The sequence below is a fragment of the Rhinopithecus roxellana genome, chromosome 12 (genome assembly GCF_007565055.1).
Source record: "Rhinopithecus roxellana isolate Shanxi Qingling chromosome 12, ASM756505v1, whole genome shotgun sequence".
NCBI lineage: Eukaryota > Metazoa > Chordata > Mammalia > Primates > Cercopithecidae > Rhinopithecus > Rhinopithecus roxellana.
The window spans coordinates 10737673-10756158 of NC_044560.1; the positions used below are offsets into that span (position 1 = coordinate 10737673).

Genomic DNA, 18486 nt, shown 5'->3' on the forward strand with positions numbered 1-18486 from the left:
GAAAGATGACATTTAAAATCAAAATGATTAAGTCTGACCTTACATCAGAAAAACATAAATTGAAAAACTTCAATGAACAACCTGAATTTTAAACATTTTCTTCTCTTCTTGAGAATGACATGGAAACTAAGTATAAACTGCTGTGAATTTAAAAATAAAATATCGAACCTTAATTAAAAAAACAATTTGACGGCCGGGCGCGGTGGCTCAAGCCTGTAATCCCAGCACTTTGGGAGGCCGAGATGGGCGGATCACGAGGTCAGGAGATCGAGGCCATCCTGGCTAACACGGTGAAACCCCGTCTCTACTAAAAAATACACAAAAAAACTAGCCGGGCGAGGTGGCGGGCGCCTATAGTCCCAGCTACTCCGGAGGCTGAGGCAGGAGAATGGCGTGAACCCGGGAGGCGGAGCTTGCAGTGAGCTGAGATCCGGCCACTGCACTCCAGCCTGGGCGACAGAGCAAGACTCCGTCTCAAAAAAAAAAAAAATTTGACTAAAAATAAGACTGTACCACTTTTTCTAATGGCAAAATATACAGCCTCACTCATAAAATATTCTTGCAAAAATGTTATACCGGAATGTAATCAAACATTTACGTCCACCTTCCAATTTACAGAAATTGGAATATAAGGGATATATAAATAAATTAAGTAACATAAGGAAACAATCAGCCAAATACAGAACATGGAACAATCTAAAAGAAATCAAATTGGTCCAAGTTCAATGTCAAGAAGGGAAAGAGCCATGCATGGTGGCTCACGCCTACAATCCCAACACTCTGGGAGGCTGAGGCAGGCGGATCAACCTGAGGTCGGGAGTTCGAGACCAGCCTAACATGGAGAAACCCCATCCCTACTAAAAATGTACAAGTAGCTGGGTGTGGTGGCTCATGCCTGTAATCCCAGCTACTAGGGAGGCTAAGGCAGGAGAATTGCTTGAACCTGGGAGGCGGAGGTTGCGGTGAGCTGAGATTGCGTCATTGCACTCCAGCCTGGGCAACAAGAGCAAAACTCCGTCTCAAAAAAAGAAGAAGGGAAAGAAACAGGGTCCGGAGGCAGAGTAACTATTCCAAATTCTAAGTCTAAAGTGATACAAACAACACATATCCTGATTACATACTGGTTTGAGAGGAAAAAACTGTTCAAGACATATCTGAGTCTGGGTATTAGAGGACATTAGGGAGTTTTTGTTAGTTTTCTTATTTATGAGCACATTATTAGTATTATGTAGGACACTGTCTTTATTTTTAGAGGGGAAATGTCATCATGGCCATGACTACCTAAAGGTGCTATAAAAAGGATGCCCATGGGTATGCATGATATATGCGGTACTAGTCAAGAAAAAAATAATAGATGAGGACCAAATGTCCTCTACAGTACTCCTATAAATCCCTCATCAAGAGGTTAACGATCAAGATTCTTCTGCTTTTTGTACCAAAGGTGGTGGTGGTGGTGGCCGGTGGGGGCAGCGGGGGGTGGGGGGTGGGTGGGAGGCACAGGGGAGATTCTTCTGCCAACCAGGCTAGGGAATAAAAGAAGCAGGATTTTTAAGAAAATCTTTTCCTCTGGTTTAATTAAATCTGGATGAGGTAACCTTAAGGCCCTGGCTCTGGTTTCCACAGTTGTCAATGAGTGTCAGCTGTACATAAGCAGAGCGGTTTAGTGGTCATTACGGACACAGATGCCACGTATTCATTACTCACGAGCTCCACAGTTTGCAAAGCAGAAGGTGATCAAGACCTGAACACAGAAGAGCATTTGTTCAGGGTGCCTACCACTGACTAGACACTGCCCGAGGCTAGTTCAGCTCTAGCCCTGAATCTACATAGGCAACTGGGTGATTCTAAGATTCACAAGAAAAAGTTAAATGCACATATGGGTTAAAAAAAAATACAATGAAAGCTGATGAAACATTTTTCTCAATCTCAACTGTTGAAAGTAAAGATCAAATTGAACCCAAATTCTACAATCAGGAATATAAAGAAAAATAACTACATCAACATATAATTTTATTTTAGAAGTACAAAACACAACCAAAAAACAAAACCCTGAGCATCAAGCAAGACAGATTTTTTTAATAACTCTGATTTTAAATGGGTCTAAAGCTTTTCCTGGAATTATTTCTTTCTTAATCTGGAGAATTTAAATCCAACTTAACTGACAAAAAAAACAGCCCACTGGTTTTAGAAGGTTTTCAATTACCTAAGTGATACCCAATACCGAGTATATTATTAACCTAAATTTTTAGATGAAGTCAAAGGAGTTGGGTTTATCTAGCTTAGAGAAAAGAGGAAAGGGGATTTGTTTATCTCCACTAAGGACAAGCAGAAACACATCATTTTTTATTTCAGGGATTTACAGCAGCAATTACAGAAGCTATCTATGGACTGAGATATGTGATGAAGAGGGTGACATTTTGAAAATGCTGAACATTTTTCAGGGACTATCTATTCTTTTCCAAAGAGGAAGGTTACACTTGAGATTTTTTGTGAGCCAAAAATTTTTTGTGAGAAAGCAAAATGTAAACTATTCTAGAGTATTACAACATCCAAACAAGGAAAAGGAAGACAGAAGAAAATTATGAAGTATAAAAAATAATTATAGTATAAAAAGCAATGTTCCCCAACATTCTCTATCATATTTATAAACATGAAATCTGTTGTCGTCCACAACTAAGGAGAGCGATTCCACATCCACTTTGAAAAATTGTTGTGGTCGGCCGGGCGCGGTGGCTCACGCCTGTAATCCCAGCACTTTGGGAGGCCGAGACGGGCGGATCACGAGGTCAGGAGATCGAGACCATCCTGGCTAACATGGTGAAACCCCGTCTCTACTAAAAAAAATACAAAAAACTAGCCGGGCGAGGTGGCGGGCGCCTGTAGTCCCAGTTACTCCGGAGGCTGAGGCGTGGGCCCAGGAGACAGAGCTTGTAGTGAGCTGAGATCCGGCCATTGCACTCCAGCCTGGGCGACAGAGCGAGACTCCGTCTCAAAAAAAAAAAAAAAAGAAAAGGAAAGAAAAGAAAAATTGCTGTGGTCATGACCACAATGAATAAAACTAGATAATCAAAAAAAGTTAGCTTTCTAAAATCTAAATCACTTGAAAATGTAGATGGTTTTTCTAAACAACTCTTAGGGTGAAAAGCAAAGCTTAAAATAACAGAAACTAAAGACAGTAAGAACATCATGTCAAGTTTAACAAACTAATTTACAAAGTTAACCAGAGAACAGAGAATTTGTGACAACAGGCAATAAAAGATTTGATTCCCCCATCCTGGCTAACACAGTGAAACCCCGTCTCTACTCAAAAAAAAAAAATTAGTCGGGCATGGTAGCGGGTGTCTGTAGTCCCAGTTACTGGGGAGGCTGAGGCAGTAGAATGGCATGAACCTGGGAGGCGGAGCTTGCAGTGAGCTGAGATCGCACCACTGTACTCCGGCCTGGACAACAGAGTGAGACTCAGTCTCAAAAAAAAAAAAGGTTCCCAACTGATGATTAAACCATAATACCAAGTGATAATAACTAAAACATACAGTACTGCCAGACAAAAGAGAATGTAGTCCTGAATCGGGATGGATATGTGCACATGCACACACATACATACACGTTTTTTTTAAGGCAGAGTCTTGGCCCAAGCTGGAGTGCAGTGGCTGGCTCACTGTAACCTCCACGATTCTCCTGCCTCAGCCTCCTGAGTACCTGGGATAACAGGACCACACCACCACACCAAATTTTTGTAATTTTAGTAGAGATGGGGTTTCACTATGTTGGCCAGGCTGGTGTCACACTCTTGACCTCAAGTGATCCACCCGCCTCAGCCTCCCAAAGTGCTGGAATTACAGGCGAGAGCCACTGTGCCCAGCCATACACACACACTTTCAATATATCAACTAAAAACCACACAATCGAGTTTGTACAAAATGTGGCTTGAAAGATGGCTTGTATAGACCACAGAGATGTCCCCACCACAAAGACGGGGACATGAAAACAGAGTTGACAACAGGGTAAAGGGCAGCAAAGTCATGTCTGCAAACGCTTGTGGAGACATATTAGTACCGAGTCAACGAATACGTCTCAACAAGCATTTGCAGACATGACTTTGCTGCCCTTCTTTACCCTGTTTCTTATACCAAGGAACACAGATGTATATATGCACACAGAGTTTAATAAGGGCATCACTTACTATAGAAAAATATCCCCTTTAAACTGAAAACCTGCATTCTCATCAAGTGTACAGATTTGGTTAGCACTGAAGCAAAGGGCCCTCCAGTGTTGACTGACCGAAACACAGATTAGGAAGGACAACTTAAAGAGTGGCTGATCACTGTCACAAACTGCATGATTTTGCTTCTTCACAGGTGTTTTGAGGTTATTTTATGAGCTCCAATAAGCCATGGAAAACAAACGCTGACATCCCTTTATACCAGTTACTTTACACCACAAGTAACATTTATTTTGGGCACACCAAGATTCATATCAAGAGGGCTTTTCAGACTCTCTCAGTCAATGTTAAAAATGAAGTAACAGTATCAACGTGCAGACAGGACAACAAGCCCAGATACCTCTGCTCTGTCACAGATACCGCAGATGGCTATTTTAACACTTTTTTTCTTTCAGGGAGAACGCTATCCATAATTTCACCACACTATTTTAGCAGTAAAGAAAGAAAACAAACATCTCATCTGTTAAAAATAAAACTCTAAGTAGAGTAGAATATCCATGAGTTTAAAGTACAAAATATCCTCCAATGTGGGGGTCTGACTTTTTGAGAAGCTGAAACTTACCTCCACCGACATCAACCATATTCCCATGATTTCCTATTCTCAAAAGACAATTTACGGGCCGGGTGTGGTGGCTCACGCCTGTAATCCCAGCACTTTGGAAGGCCAAGGCGGGAGGATCACGAGGTCAGGAGCTCGAGACCAGCCTGGGTGAAACCCCGTCTCTATTAAAAAAATTGGCCAGGCGTGGTAGCGCATGCCTGTAATCCCAGCTACTCGGAGGCTGAGACAGGAGAATCACTTGAACCTGGGAGGCAGGGGTTGCGGTGAGCTGAGATCGCACCACTGCACTCTAGCTGGGCAACAAGAGCAAACCTCTGTTTCAGAAAAAAAAAAAAAAAAAAAAAAAAAAGAAAGGAAGTCCTAACAAAACAGTCCAGAAAACTTCTTTAAAGTTATTTTTCTGAGACAGGGTTTCTCACTCTGTTGCCCAGGCTGGAGTACAGCGGCGCAATCATAGCTCGCTGCAGCCTGGAACTCCTAGGCCCAAGCAATCCTCCCACCTCAGCCTCCTGAGTAGCTGAGACTACAAGCACGTGCCACCATGCCCAGCTAATTTTTTATTTCTTGTAGAGATGGGATCTTGCTATATTGCCCAGAATGGCCTCAAACTCCTGGTCTCAAGTGATCCTCCTGCCTCAGCCTCCTGAAGGGCTGCAATCACAGGTGTGAGACACCGCAGCCAGCCCAGAAAACAGTCCATCTTAATGTAAGAATCTAAAGTGTGCTACAATGAAAAATGAAAGACTAACACATCAGCTGATCTGATCGTTTGATTAACATCTTAGAGACTTTATATACTCCATTATTAAGGTTATTGCTTGTAATGAGAAAATCCAAGTTAAATTTTTTCATAAAGATTCTGATTGAGCTGGAAACCAAGATATGTGTTGTTTTAGTCTTCTTTCTCAGCTAAAAATTTAATCATTACATTTTAGCCTTTCTTACTTAATAGCAAGAAACATATTCATTCTGGAATCATGTGGTTCATGGCTTTTTATGAGAGATCAGGACTAAGGAAAGACAAGGACGGGAGCTAAGAACCAATATCCTGGCCGGGCGCAGTGGCTCATGCCTGTAATCTCAGCACTTTGGGAGGCTGAAGTGGGCGGATCACGAGGTTAGGAGTTTGAGACCAGCCTGACCAACACAGTGAAACCCCGTCTCTAATAAAAATACAAAAAATTAGCCCTGTGTGGTGGTGGGCACCTATAATCCCAGCTACTCAGGAGGCTGGGGCAGGAGAATCATTTAAACCTGGGAGGCGGAGGTTGTGGTGAGCTGAGATCCATGCCATTGCACTCCAGCACAGGCAACAGTGCGAGACTCTGTATCAAAAAAAAAGAAAAGGAAAGGAAAGAAAAGAACCAATAGCCCATATAGGGTACAGAGAGTTGGCCAGGGGCTTCGAGTGGCTGCTCTCGAAGAGAGAACAGCAGAAAGTATAACAATGAAAAACAGCTTCAACACGTACTTGATTAAAATCTGGATCTTTTTCTCCATCTGGTTTAGCTTCTTCCTTATCCTCCTCTGTTTCAGAACTACTCACATTCAGCTCTGGAGCTGAATCCTTCATCACCTGAATGTGCCAGGACAACAAAGAGAAGTAGGTCAGACCCTAGGAAGGCAGGCTATGGAGGATGTACGGGCTGGCCTCTCTTATTACTGTTATGCCCTCACAGCAATTCCAAACTCTATAGCCAGGGCGATTTTTTTAAAACTATAAATCAGATCATATCATGGCCTTGCTTGAAACTCTGCAGGGGCTTATATCTACACTGGGAATAAACCCAATAAACCTGGTCTTGATAAAGGTATGATGTATAAAACCTGATAGTGTATGGTCGCTCATTCGTATCATGATCCCTTCTTGGAATACATTTCATTCTAGATCAGCAATAGCCACAAGGGTAGCCATTAGCCACATGCAGCTATTTAATTTTAAATCAACTACTAAATTCCTCAGTCACACTAGCCACGTCGAATGCTCCACAGCCACACGTGGCCAGTGACTACTGAAGTGCACAGCACAGATACAGAACCTAGGACCTGTCCATCACCACAGAAAGCTCTATTGGACAGCGCTGTTCTAGGTGCAATGGTTTTCACTCTGTTGCATAAGCACATTAGGCTTATCCTTTTGACCTTTGTTTCCTTTGCCTGGAAAACACTTCCCAGGCTGCATCCCTGACAGTGAGGGTTTGGGTAAAAACAACTTCTCCAAGATGCCTCTCCTGTCTACTCCCTGTATCACGCTAACCTCCACTTTACCCTGCTAAATTTCCTTCAAAACAATCATTTCTGTGTGAAATCATATGAATTTATAGTTTATTCCTGATCTTTCTCACTAGGTCCCTATAATTTTGAGAGCAGGTATTATACCTGCCTTCTTTCTCACTTTATCCTCAGCACGGGACCATTCCTGGAACACAGCTGACACTCAATAAATATCTATGTATCAATTAATAACAAACTAAATTCTCATACAATCACATAACTGTTCATTTTCAATTACTGTCCAATTTCAATTCTGATGCCAAACAGCTCTGAAGGAACAAAAATGCAGTCGTAGGCAGACCTTCAGTGCAAATACAACAGCAAATCAAGTCAAAGAGCACGCTTGATCATTACTAGTCATCACCACAAGAGGGACCAGTACCTTTTTATTATCCACAACTTTATGGACATAGATGGTGGCTTGAGTGTATTCACGCAGGTCCCTCTGCTGCTGACACAATAATCCTTCTCTGCATTCTGGACAGAGTTCTTTGAAAAAAAAAGGGGGGGGGGAACAGAAGCGGCTTAGGAATCATTGTTAAAGAATCAAAGATCTAAAAACATATATCAAAGTTACTAGTGAATATTCATTAAACTCTTAGTAACATTTTCTTGTTTTAGTAACATTTTCTTGTTTTGAGACAAGGTTTTGCTGTGTCACCCAGGCTGGGGTACAGTGGTATGAATGTAGCTCACTGTAACCTCAAACTTCTGGGCTCAAGCCATGCTCCTGACCCAGACTCTCAGCGAGTAGCTCAGACTACAGACATGTGCTACATTTTTATTATTTTGTAGAGAGAAAGTCTTGCTATGTTTGCTCAGGCTGATCTGAAACTCCTGGCCTTAAGCAATCCTTCCACCTTAGTCTCTCAAAGTATTAGGATTATAGGTGTGAGCTAGTGTGCTGGCCCAAACTCTTAATAATATTTTCTATTACATGCAAATGATAAGGAAATCCATTTACTGTCCATAAAGAAATGTACAAATAATGGGATGATTATAATGAGAGTTTCCACCTAGGGAGTTGGGACCGCCACACGATCTTTAAGCAGACAACACTGACACACTTGTTCTTTTTAAAATGTCGGCTCTTAACCACAGAAACCAAAAGCAATATGAAAACTTACTAGGCTCAGAAATATACTGTGTTTCTGAAGGGTTTACATCTCCCACTTCAATTCTCATGATTTTAATTACATGATCCACAACAAAGAGCTTTTGTATCATTTGCCACTCACTGGGCCATATGAGAGCTATACTGTGCAAAAAAAACACAACATGCCTTAAGACACGTGGAAATTAAGAGAATTAACATAATCCATTAGTCCGCTAAACCAAAACCATCAACACTAACATTTAATCCAAAGGAATTAGAGGGAAAAGATACATATCATCAACAAAGAATAGTTTTTTATACAAAGGAATGTTACCACAGCAGCGAAACTAAATAGACTGAAATTACATGAATCAACATGGTTAGATCTCAAAAACATAATTGAGTAAAATAAGTTAGTTGCAGAAGTATAAATACAGTATGATGCCATTTATATAAAAAGTTTTAAATATGCAAGACATTATGTGCATGTATTTTTTTTTTTTTTTTTTACAGAATACTTTCTGAGAGAGATAAACTCTATAAATTCACGACAGTGGTTCCTGTGAGAGGAAGGGTGGGAGACAGAGAGAAGTAGCAACAGAAGGATAAGCACTGTGGGGCCTTTAATCATAGTTGAACAATTTAACTTTTAAACTGACTGGTAACACACATTTGCTTATTGGTATATTTTCCTGAAGTCTGACATATGCAGTAATAACAATGACAAGAAGAAAGGGAGAGAGGAAACAGAAGAGAGATGGAGAGCAAGAGAGAGAGTAACAGGGAAGGAGGGATGCAGAGAGGGAGGAAGAGAAAGAGGTAGGGAGAAAATGTAGAGAATATATAAACTTTCAAGTCCCTTCAATGATGTTAAAGTACTGAAATATGAATAATAAAACTCTAGCTTAACCCCAAGGGCATTTTTATTTATGTGTTCCAATTTCCTTTTCCTGATTTTTCTGACAATGTTGGAAGCATTCTACCTTCTCGTATATAATGATTTTTGGTAAAATCAGGGGAGAAATTCACAGACGAACACCTCTGGAAGTACTCAAAGCATGGAATAAAATTTTGGTTCTAAGACCCTAGAATTCCAGATGACCAGTGCAGTAGCTTTGCTCTGCCACCCTGCTATCATCCTCCCTTAATTGTCTGAAGCCTGGCAGGGGCACAACGAAACCTACAACCAAGACCATCTTGATTCTGTGATTCCGGAAAAGAGGTCACAACGCTGGTCACCAGCAGCGGGGGGAGGAGAAAGAGTGGCTGTGTTGTCTCCAAGAGGGACAAGGAAGGAGCAAAAGGACAAATAGCCTTGGCAGCCTCTTGTCTTTCCTGGAGAAGTAGTCTTTCTTTTCTTTTAAAAGGGTGGGGGGAACCCACAATTCAGCAAAGGACTAAATTCTTTTTTTTTTTTTTTTTTTTTTTTTTTTTGAGGCGGAGTCTGCGGCCCAGGCTGGAGTGCAGTGGCCGGATCTCAGCTCACTGCAAGCTCCGCCTCCCGGGTTCACACCATTCTCCTGCCTCAGCCTCCCGAGTAGCTGGGACTACAGGCACGCGCCACGTCGCCCGGCTAGTATTTTTCTATTTTTAGTAGAGACGGGGTTTCACCATGTTAGCCAGGATGGTCTCGATCTCCTGACCTCGTGATCCGCCCGTCTCGGCCTCCCAAAGTGCTGGGATTACAGGCTTGAGCCACCGCGCCCGGCCAGGACTAAATTCTTAAAATAGACTATGTCAGATGAGAAATTTCCTAAACATACTTTATTAATCATCAGAAAGAGAAAAGAAAAAAAATCACAGAAAGAGAAGGAACTCACAGTTTAGAATCTTCTTTGGTCATGGAAGCAAATGTAAACATGAGGCCCCCATGGGGACACAAAAGAGCGCTGTTCCCAACTGATGACACAGGGCTGCATCTTGTTGGCTTTCTACTCAAATGAGACAAGGAGGAGAAATATACCTAATTACTGCATGATGAAAGAGAAGATTTTAAAATAATTATTTCAAAATCAGAGATATATTTAAGAAAATATTAGTAATTAAATGTGTTTCTTAGGCTTATTCATTTAACTTAATAGAAAAGAAAGCTTTCAGTGTGTGCGGGTGAAAGTAACCATGAAGGGTACAACAAACAGAATCCATGAAATCTTAAAAAATACCAGAGTCAAACCGAGTCATAATAACAATAAAGGAAATAAAACATATTTTGTTTCTACCTAACAAATTTCCGCCACTCTTCTACAAAGAACTGAGACACAATGTAGAGGACATCCGTATCCTAGAACACAAAAATCACAAAACAGTATCCGTCAATTTACCGCCTGCTTAACACAAATTCCTTATAATATACTTTGGTTGTCCTTATTCAAGTTTTATAAATAAAATGAAAACACAGTCCTCTACCAAAAAATAGCAGGCTGGAGTAAATCCCCTGGTTAGATAACTAAACAAATGAGAATATGAGAAGTTCTGGGTTGTTCTGAAATAGCTCACTGGGAACTTGGCAAGGGCCTTAAAAAGTAAAGATGCATTCTTTCCTTTGTGGGAATCATTATACCTCTGGCCAGTTACTGAGACACGGTCTGTTTTTATCCTGGAACAGATTTGGTAGAGAAGTCTTTTGCTCGTTTGCAATCATCTTATGTAAGGCTTCATTTTCTTCCCCTTCTCTTTCTAAAATCTGAAAGAGAATGAAGCAATCAGCTGTCTCCTGCTGACAGCACATGACTTGCCTCCTCCCTACACCCCCGTCAGAAGTACAATGTTAATTTCCCTGGGAAGTCAACCCAGGAGGTGGCATGCCATTTCCCCAGATGTCAGTAGCATTCAGTACCTTGCACTGTGAACAGCACTCTTTGTAACTTGGAAATTCAGGAGCCTTTGGAAAGTACTGCTGCAGTTTGCTCCAAGCCTCTTTAGAAACAAGCCTTCTTTCATTTTCAGATATGCATAACTCACCTGAGTTTAAAAAAAAAATTGAAAAAAAAAAAAAGCTGAAAAAAAGTCAGTATCTATTTCCTATTTCTTAAACTTAAGAAAAATCCATAGGTGCACTTTTCTTGCTTTGCTACAGTGTGGTATTTCTAGCTCTCTTTTCTTGTTTTCAAAAACTTCTGAATTTCCAATTTCATTTTAATTCTAAAGGAGGTAGCCATTAACCTCAATTTTATGTCCCTAATCTAGGTCCGTGGTTGAAAAAAAATCATGAGATAAAAACAAAGCTAAAACCATGCATTTTCTTTCTCTCTGCAAGGAAGGAAGTAGTCAAATATGGGATTCCAGGAGTCCTGGGACCTCTGTGCCATGGCAGGGGCTGCTTAACAAAATCACGTGTACTCCCACACTCAAAGGTTATCATTTCCTGCAGACTTTATTGTCTCCCATTTGACTAATCCTGAAACCACACTGCATTAAAATAATATTTTGACAGCTGCATCCGACCATCACAGCACCATTACCTTATCAATTCAAACAAGATAAAGCAATCTACTGTTCAATCTAAAAACCATCTCCAGTCAAGCACCAACTTGTTTGCTATTTGCAATTTATTCTAAAGATCCCCTTCAATCTTCAAAAATCCCAGAAGACATTTAAAAAAAAAAAATACTAGTCACTGCCACTCTGCCAGGACCTTTCTCCTCTGGCTCTACTTGTGGTTATATTCAGTTTTGTTTCAGCTGTTTCAAAGCAGTAAGTTAGTGAACTTCACTTATCTACCCATATCGGTCATTACCCAGAAAACGATCTTTAAATTTCTAACGTCATATGTTTGTTTCTGCACCCATTGGCAAGGTACCTGTAGATTTATTAAGAGTAATAAAGCCGGCTGGGCGCGGTGGCTCAAGCCTGTAATCCCAGCATTTTGGGAGGCCGAGACAGGCGCATCACGAGGTCAGGAGCTCGAGACCATCCTGGCTAACACGGTGAAGCCCGTCTCTACTAAAAAAAAAAAAAAAAAATACAAAAAACTAGCCGGGCGAGGTGGCGGGCGCCTGTAGTCCTAGCTACTTGGGAGGCTGAGGCAGGAGAATGGCGTAAACCCGGGAGGCGGAGCTTGCAGTGAGCCCAGATCGCACCACTGCACTCTAGCCTGGGCGACAGAGGGAGACTCCGTCTCAAAAAAAAAAAAAAAGAGTAATAAAGCCAGGAACTTTCTAAATACGTACTACACTTTCCATAATAAATGAATTTAGAAAGATGAATATAATCAGGCAGAGTACAGCTAGCAAGTAATAAAGCTGGGATACGAAACCAGGTCTATAGGCCAGGCACAGTGGCTTGCTCCTGTAATCCCAGCACTTTGGGAGGCCGAGGCAAGTGGATCACTTGTCAGGAGTTTGAGATCAGCCTGGCCAACATGATGAAACCCTGCCTCTACTAAAAATACCAACATTAGCTAGGTATGGTGGTGCTTGCCTGTAGTCCCAGCTACTCCGGAGGCTGAGGCAAGACGACTGCTTGAGCCTGGAAGGCAGAGATTGCAGTGAGCCAAGATAACCACCACTGTACTCTGGCCTGGGCAACAGAGAGAGACTCCATCTCAAAAACACAAAACAAAACAAAACAGAAAAACAAAACCAGGTATGAGGCTGGGTTTGGTGGTTCACACTTGTAATCCCAGCACTTTGGGAGGCCAAGGCGAGCGGATCATGAGATCGGGAGTTCAAGACCAGCCTGGCCAACATGGCGAAACCCTGTCTCTACTCAAAATACAAAAATTAGCCGGGCGTGGTGGCAGGCACCTGTAATTCCAGCTACTCAGGAGGCTGAGGCAGAAGAATTGCTTGAATGAGGAAGGCGGAGGTTACAGTGAGCCAAGATTGTGCCATTCCACTCCAGCCTGGGCGAGAAGCAAGACTCTGTCTCAAAAAACAAACAAACAAACAAACAAACCCAGGTCTATAGCTCATTCAAACCCCATAATATATTTTAAAATGTATTTTTTTTATTTAATAGAAAATAGGCCGGGGGCAGTGGCTCACGCCTGTAATCCCAGCACTTTGGGAGGCTGAGGTGAGAGGATCACAAGGTCAGTAGTTAAAGACCGGCCTGACCAAAATGGTGAAACCCCATCTCTACTAAAAATACAAAAAAAAATTGGCTGGGAGTGGTGGTGCACGCCTGTAATTGCAGCTACGCGGGAGGCTGAGGCGGGAGAAGCGCTTGAACCCGGGAGGCAGAGGTTGCAGTGAGCCGGGATCACACCATTGCACTTTAGTCTGGGTGACAGAGCAAAACTCCGTCTCAAAAAAAAAAGAAAACAGAGTCTCATTCTGTCGCTCAGGCTGGAAGTACAGTGACATGATCATAGCTCACTGGTGCTTCCACCTCCTGGGCTCAAGCAATCCTCCTGCCTTAGCCTCCTGAGTAGCCTGGATAACAGGCACGAGCCACCATGCCTGACTAATACTTTATTTTGTAGAGAGGGAGTCTCTCGAACTTCTGGTTTTAAACAACCCTCCTACCTCAGCCTCCAAAAATGCTGGATTATAAGCATGAGCCACTATGCCTGGTCCCTATAATTTATAATACCTCAAAATGCAACTTAACTTCTCCCCCTCACCTCTTCTGGATCTCTGAATAATCCTCAAAAAATTATTTTGCTTTAATAAACTTGTTACCAGAGAAATGAGGTCACAAAGTAAACATGTATTTTCTCTCTGGGTGGGCTGTTAATTTAAATTTCCCGCAAGTCTATGAAAACTTACTCTAACATGCCCATCCTCAGACACAATTAGGGAATTTATTTTTTAACAATGAAAGAAAAAGATTAATTGGATTTATCAAACCTTAACTTAGTAAGTCCTTATGGTGAAGTACAATGTAACCATAAAAAAGATTAAGGTAGATTTCCATGACCTGATTTGGAAATAACTCCATGGCAATTATAATATTTAAATTCTTTTTTATGCTCTAAAAAAAAAAAAAAAAAAAAGAGATTCTTTGTGTGTGGTATAACTCCATGTGGTTATGAGGAAACAATAATGGGAATGCGCACACACACTTTACTATTAAATGAGCAGAGGAGACCACAGACACTATGGGTGCCCGGCTTCATTCTGATATCGGGGTACTTTTAGGTAGTGACTGGTTTTTTTTTTTTTTTTTTTTTTTGGAGATGGAGTCTCGCTCTGTCGCCCAGGCTGGAGTGCAGTGGCCGGATCTTAGCTCAAGGCAAGCTCCGCCTCCTGGGTTTACGCCATTCTCCTGCCTCAGCCTCCCGAGTAGCTGGGACTACAGGCGCCTGCCACCTCGCCCGGCTAGTTTTTTGTATTTTTTTAGTAGATACGGGGTTTCACCCTGTTCGCCAGGATGGTCTCGATCTCCTGACCTCGTGATCCGCCTGTCTCAGCCTCCCAAAATGCTGGGATTACAGGCTTGAGCCACCGCGCCCGGCCGTGACTGGCTTTTATGTGGGATGACTGTTTCTCATATGATTAGGAAAGAGCAACCGAAATTCATTTCTGAGATCAGAATAATAGTAAATAATCATTTTACTATAGTCTAGTTGGTAATAAATATATATAGTCCTTCACTCTACTTCTTAGCGGAGTTTCTAAATTTAATTTCCTATTATTCTAATAATTACAACCACAGTAGTTGCTAATATGTAATTAATATTAACTATGAATATTAATACAATTAATGTAACTAATAATGAAATAAATATACTTGAATATTGTCTATGACCTCAAAATAGTTAAATAAATTTGGGTTGCTCTTTTCACTGTGACATATAAATTGTTAGAAATTAAACTTGTATCCTGCAATGAATCATGTTATTTCTTAAATTTTAAGAGAAAGCCAATCAACTAAATCCATTCTATGAGCAATACCTCCCAAAACAAGATCAAAGCAGTCAAGAGAGATTCAATTCACTAAACATAACTGGATATTATGGCCGGGCGCGGTGGCTCAAGCCTGTAATCCCAGCACTTTGGGAGGCCGAGATGGGCGGATCACGAGGTCAGGAGATCGAGACCATCCTGGCTAACACGGTGAAACCCCGTCTCTACTAAAAATACAAAAAAACTAGCTGGGCGAGGTGGCGGGCGCCTGTAGTCCCAGCTACTCGGGAGGCTGAGGCAGGAGAATGGCGTAAACCCGGGAGGCGGAGCTTGCAGTGAGCTGAGATCTGGCCACTGCACTACAGTCCGGGCGACAGAGCGAGACTCCGCCTCAAAAAAAAAAAAAACAAAAAAAAAACAAAAAAAAAACATAACTGGATATTCTAAAACTCAAAGATTCTTCTGGTAAAAAGAGAAATCTAGTTAACAATGAATTTAGAGATACTGGATAAATGACCCTCAACCCCTCACCCTAAATCTAGTTCAAACTGCATATAATACTTCGGGCCTCGGGACATCTCAAGAAGTACTCTCAGAATAACAAAACACAACACAGCCCATCATCTAAGCAAACTAGGTGTAACAAACAAGGTAAGCTATAGGAAGGTTATTCACTTAAAGGAATACAAAGTAAAATGGATAAGAAAACTTGATATATATAATTATCTGCATTATAAAGCTTCTTATGTAATATCTGCAACAAATACTGAACTCTAGGATAGTAAATCTTCCAATGGAATATAATCCAATGATTAATTCACACAAAACCTGTGATATATTAAATACATATAATACATTAGAAATACACAGGAATTTTGTTATAAAAATATCAAAATTTAAATCAAGGACTTTCTAGGTTAAAATGATGTTTAAAACTGCATTTACTTTAAGTGCCTCATGAAACATCATTAAATCACAATAAAAAATAAAAAATTAAAAAAAACTTTTATTTTTAGAGACGGGATCTCACTCTATCACCCAGGCTGGAGTGCAGTGGTGTGATCATAGCTCACTGTAACCACGATCTAATGGGCTCAAGCAATGCTCCTGCCTCAGTTTCCCGGGTATCTAGGGCTACAGCCATGTGCCACTTTGCCTGGCTAATTTTTACTTTATTTCTTAATAGAGATGTGGTCTCACTATGTTGCCCAGGCTGCTCTCAAATGCCTCAGCCTCTTAAAGTGCTGCGATTATAGATGTGAACCACCACACCAAAGGAATTATTTATATATATATAAAAAGACATACAGCTATAAAGATGAAAACAACAGAGGGAACAACAGGGATAAAAATTATAAGGGTTTAAAAGAAGGTGAATGAGACACAATAAAAATCAACTCTAAGTTGGCAAAAGTCAAGAAGTACCCAGATTTGCTACACTGCAGTATTGTCCCCACAGACGCAAGAACTGGGGGCTCATGAAGTAAAGGTAGGGATTTACAAAAAACAAGAGAAGGGATGGAAAGTCTACTTAAGAGGTATGTAGTCAGATGCTCAGTCCCCTTCTCTGCCCTTGAGATCACTGTCCCCTCTAGCCACCAAAGACTACATGCTTATTTTCGGACAACAAAACCTAACCTGCACAGGGGACACAAAACACAGAGACAAATGAAGCGACAAGCTGAGACAGGGAGAATTAAACCTTTCCACTCTTGAATGCGGGGACTCCTAAGTCCTCTTCTTTCTACAGCTTCTGAAGAGTGACAGCAGGTCTGAATTTTCTAGGCAGGCGAATGAAAGATACTTATGGAAAAACCTTGGTGGCCCAATAGCAGACAGCACCACTGGGAATTTCCCAGTGAAACAAGCCGGCTGGGGCACCGAACTAGTGAAGTTCAGTCACCAAGCCCCTCCAAGACACACCTGGCTTCCACAGAGTGCCTACCATAATAAATGAACCCGTACAACACTGGGGACAAAGATCTTACAAGCCTACCAGAAATTGAAGTGGAGAAAAATTACCTACAAACAGTGGCTTTGGACTTCTGAATGGTACGTTCAAACCACTATCACGAGTCTCTTTAATTTTCACGGAAAAAATATTTCCAACAGACAGTTAAATACCTAGGCAAAACTATCCATTGCAGTGTGGTGATCCTAGACAGGTGACTCTTGCCTCTCTGTGCCTCAGTTTACTTACTCATCAGTAGAAGGGATGCGATAATATACTGATAGCACAGGGTTGTTAGATTAAGTGAGTTGGCCGGGCATGGTGGCTGATGCCTGTAATCCCAGCACTTTGGGTGGCCAAGATAGGCAGATCAACTGAGGTCAGGAGTTCAAGACCAGTCTGGCCAACGTGGCAAAACCCCATCTCTACTAAAAATCAAAAATTAACTGGGAGTGGTGGCACATGCCTATAGTTCCACGTACTCAGAAAGCTGAGGCAGGAGAATCATTTGAACCCGGAAGGTGGAGGTTGCAGTGAGCCGAGATTGTACCACTGCACTCCAACCTGGGCGACACAGTGAGACTCCATCTCAAAAAAAAAAAAAAAAAAACACAAAAACAGATTGAGTTAATATTTATAAATGTGGAAAACTACAGGCAAATGGTAAACATTCAATAATTGCCCACTATAATCTCCTCCTACTAACATCATCAGCACACCTCCAGAAAGAGGTTTTAACAGAAACTTAATGAGTAAAGTGGATTTCTAAGCAAGGCTAGGTATCCTATACCAGAAAAATTTTACCCTGGACACATGGTACACTGACAGGTAACATAACACAAAAACAAAGGTAGAAAACTATCCCTTTTTTTTTTGAGACAGGGTCTCGCTGTTGCCCAGACTGGAGTGCAATGGCGCCATCTTGGCTCACTGCAACCTCCACCTCCTGGGTTCAAGCAATTCTCCTGGGTCAGCCTCCCGAGTAGTTGGGATTACCGGCGCCCGCCATGATTTTTTGTATTTTTGCCCAAAATAATTACAAATTTTGTCAATTTGCCCAGCTAATTTTTGTATTTTTGTAGAGATGGGGTTTCACCATGTTGGCCAGGCTGGTCTCAAACTCTTGACCTCAAGTGATCCGCTCGCCTCAGGCTCCCAAAGTGCTGGGATTACAGGCGTGAGCCACCAAGCCCGGCCAAACTTATCCTTTAAAATATTAGAGAACAGGCCGGGCGCGGTGGCTCAAGCCTGTAATCCCAGCACTTTGAGAGGCCGAGACGGGCGGATCATGAGGTCAGGAGATCGAGACCATCCTGGCTAATACGGTGAAACCCCGTCTCTACTAAAAAATACAAAAAACTAGCCGGGCGACGAGGCGGGCGCCTGTAGTCCCAGCTACTCGGGAGGCTGAGACAGGAGAATGGCGTGAACCCGGGAGGCGGACCTTGCAGTGAGGTGAGAGCCGGCCACTGCACTCCAGCCTGGGCAGCAGAGCAAGACTCCGTCTCAAAAAAAAAAAAAAAAAAATATTAGAGAACAAAGTATGGCACCAAAACACTAGAGTTACAGATCAAGATAACAGCCTAAAAA

The 18486-nt window shown here is 41.8% G+C and overlaps 1 protein-coding gene across 3 annotated transcripts in view; it reads right to left on the minus strand.

Moving 5' to 3' along the window:
• Window positions 1-18486, minus strand: part of USP48 (ubiquitin specific peptidase 48) — a 112597-nt gene that overhangs the window by 18060 nt on the left and 76051 nt on the right. For all 3 annotated transcript variants that reach the window (XM_030941933.1, XM_010364346.2, XM_030941932.1), the window contains 7 exons: window positions 10991-11115; window positions 10715-10837; window positions 10374-10435; window positions 9975-10085; window positions 8186-8316; window positions 7441-7547; window positions 6256-6360 (listed from right to left, as the gene is read on the minus strand). In XM_030941933.1, coding sequence (XP_030797793.1) covers window positions 6256-6360; window positions 7441-7547; window positions 8186-8316; window positions 9975-10085; window positions 10374-10435; window positions 10715-10837; window positions 10991-11115 — 764 coding nt within the window. The remainder of the gene's footprint in view (window positions 1-6255; window positions 6361-7440; window positions 7548-8185; window positions 8317-9974; window positions 10086-10373; window positions 10436-10714; window positions 10838-10990; window positions 11116-18486) is intronic.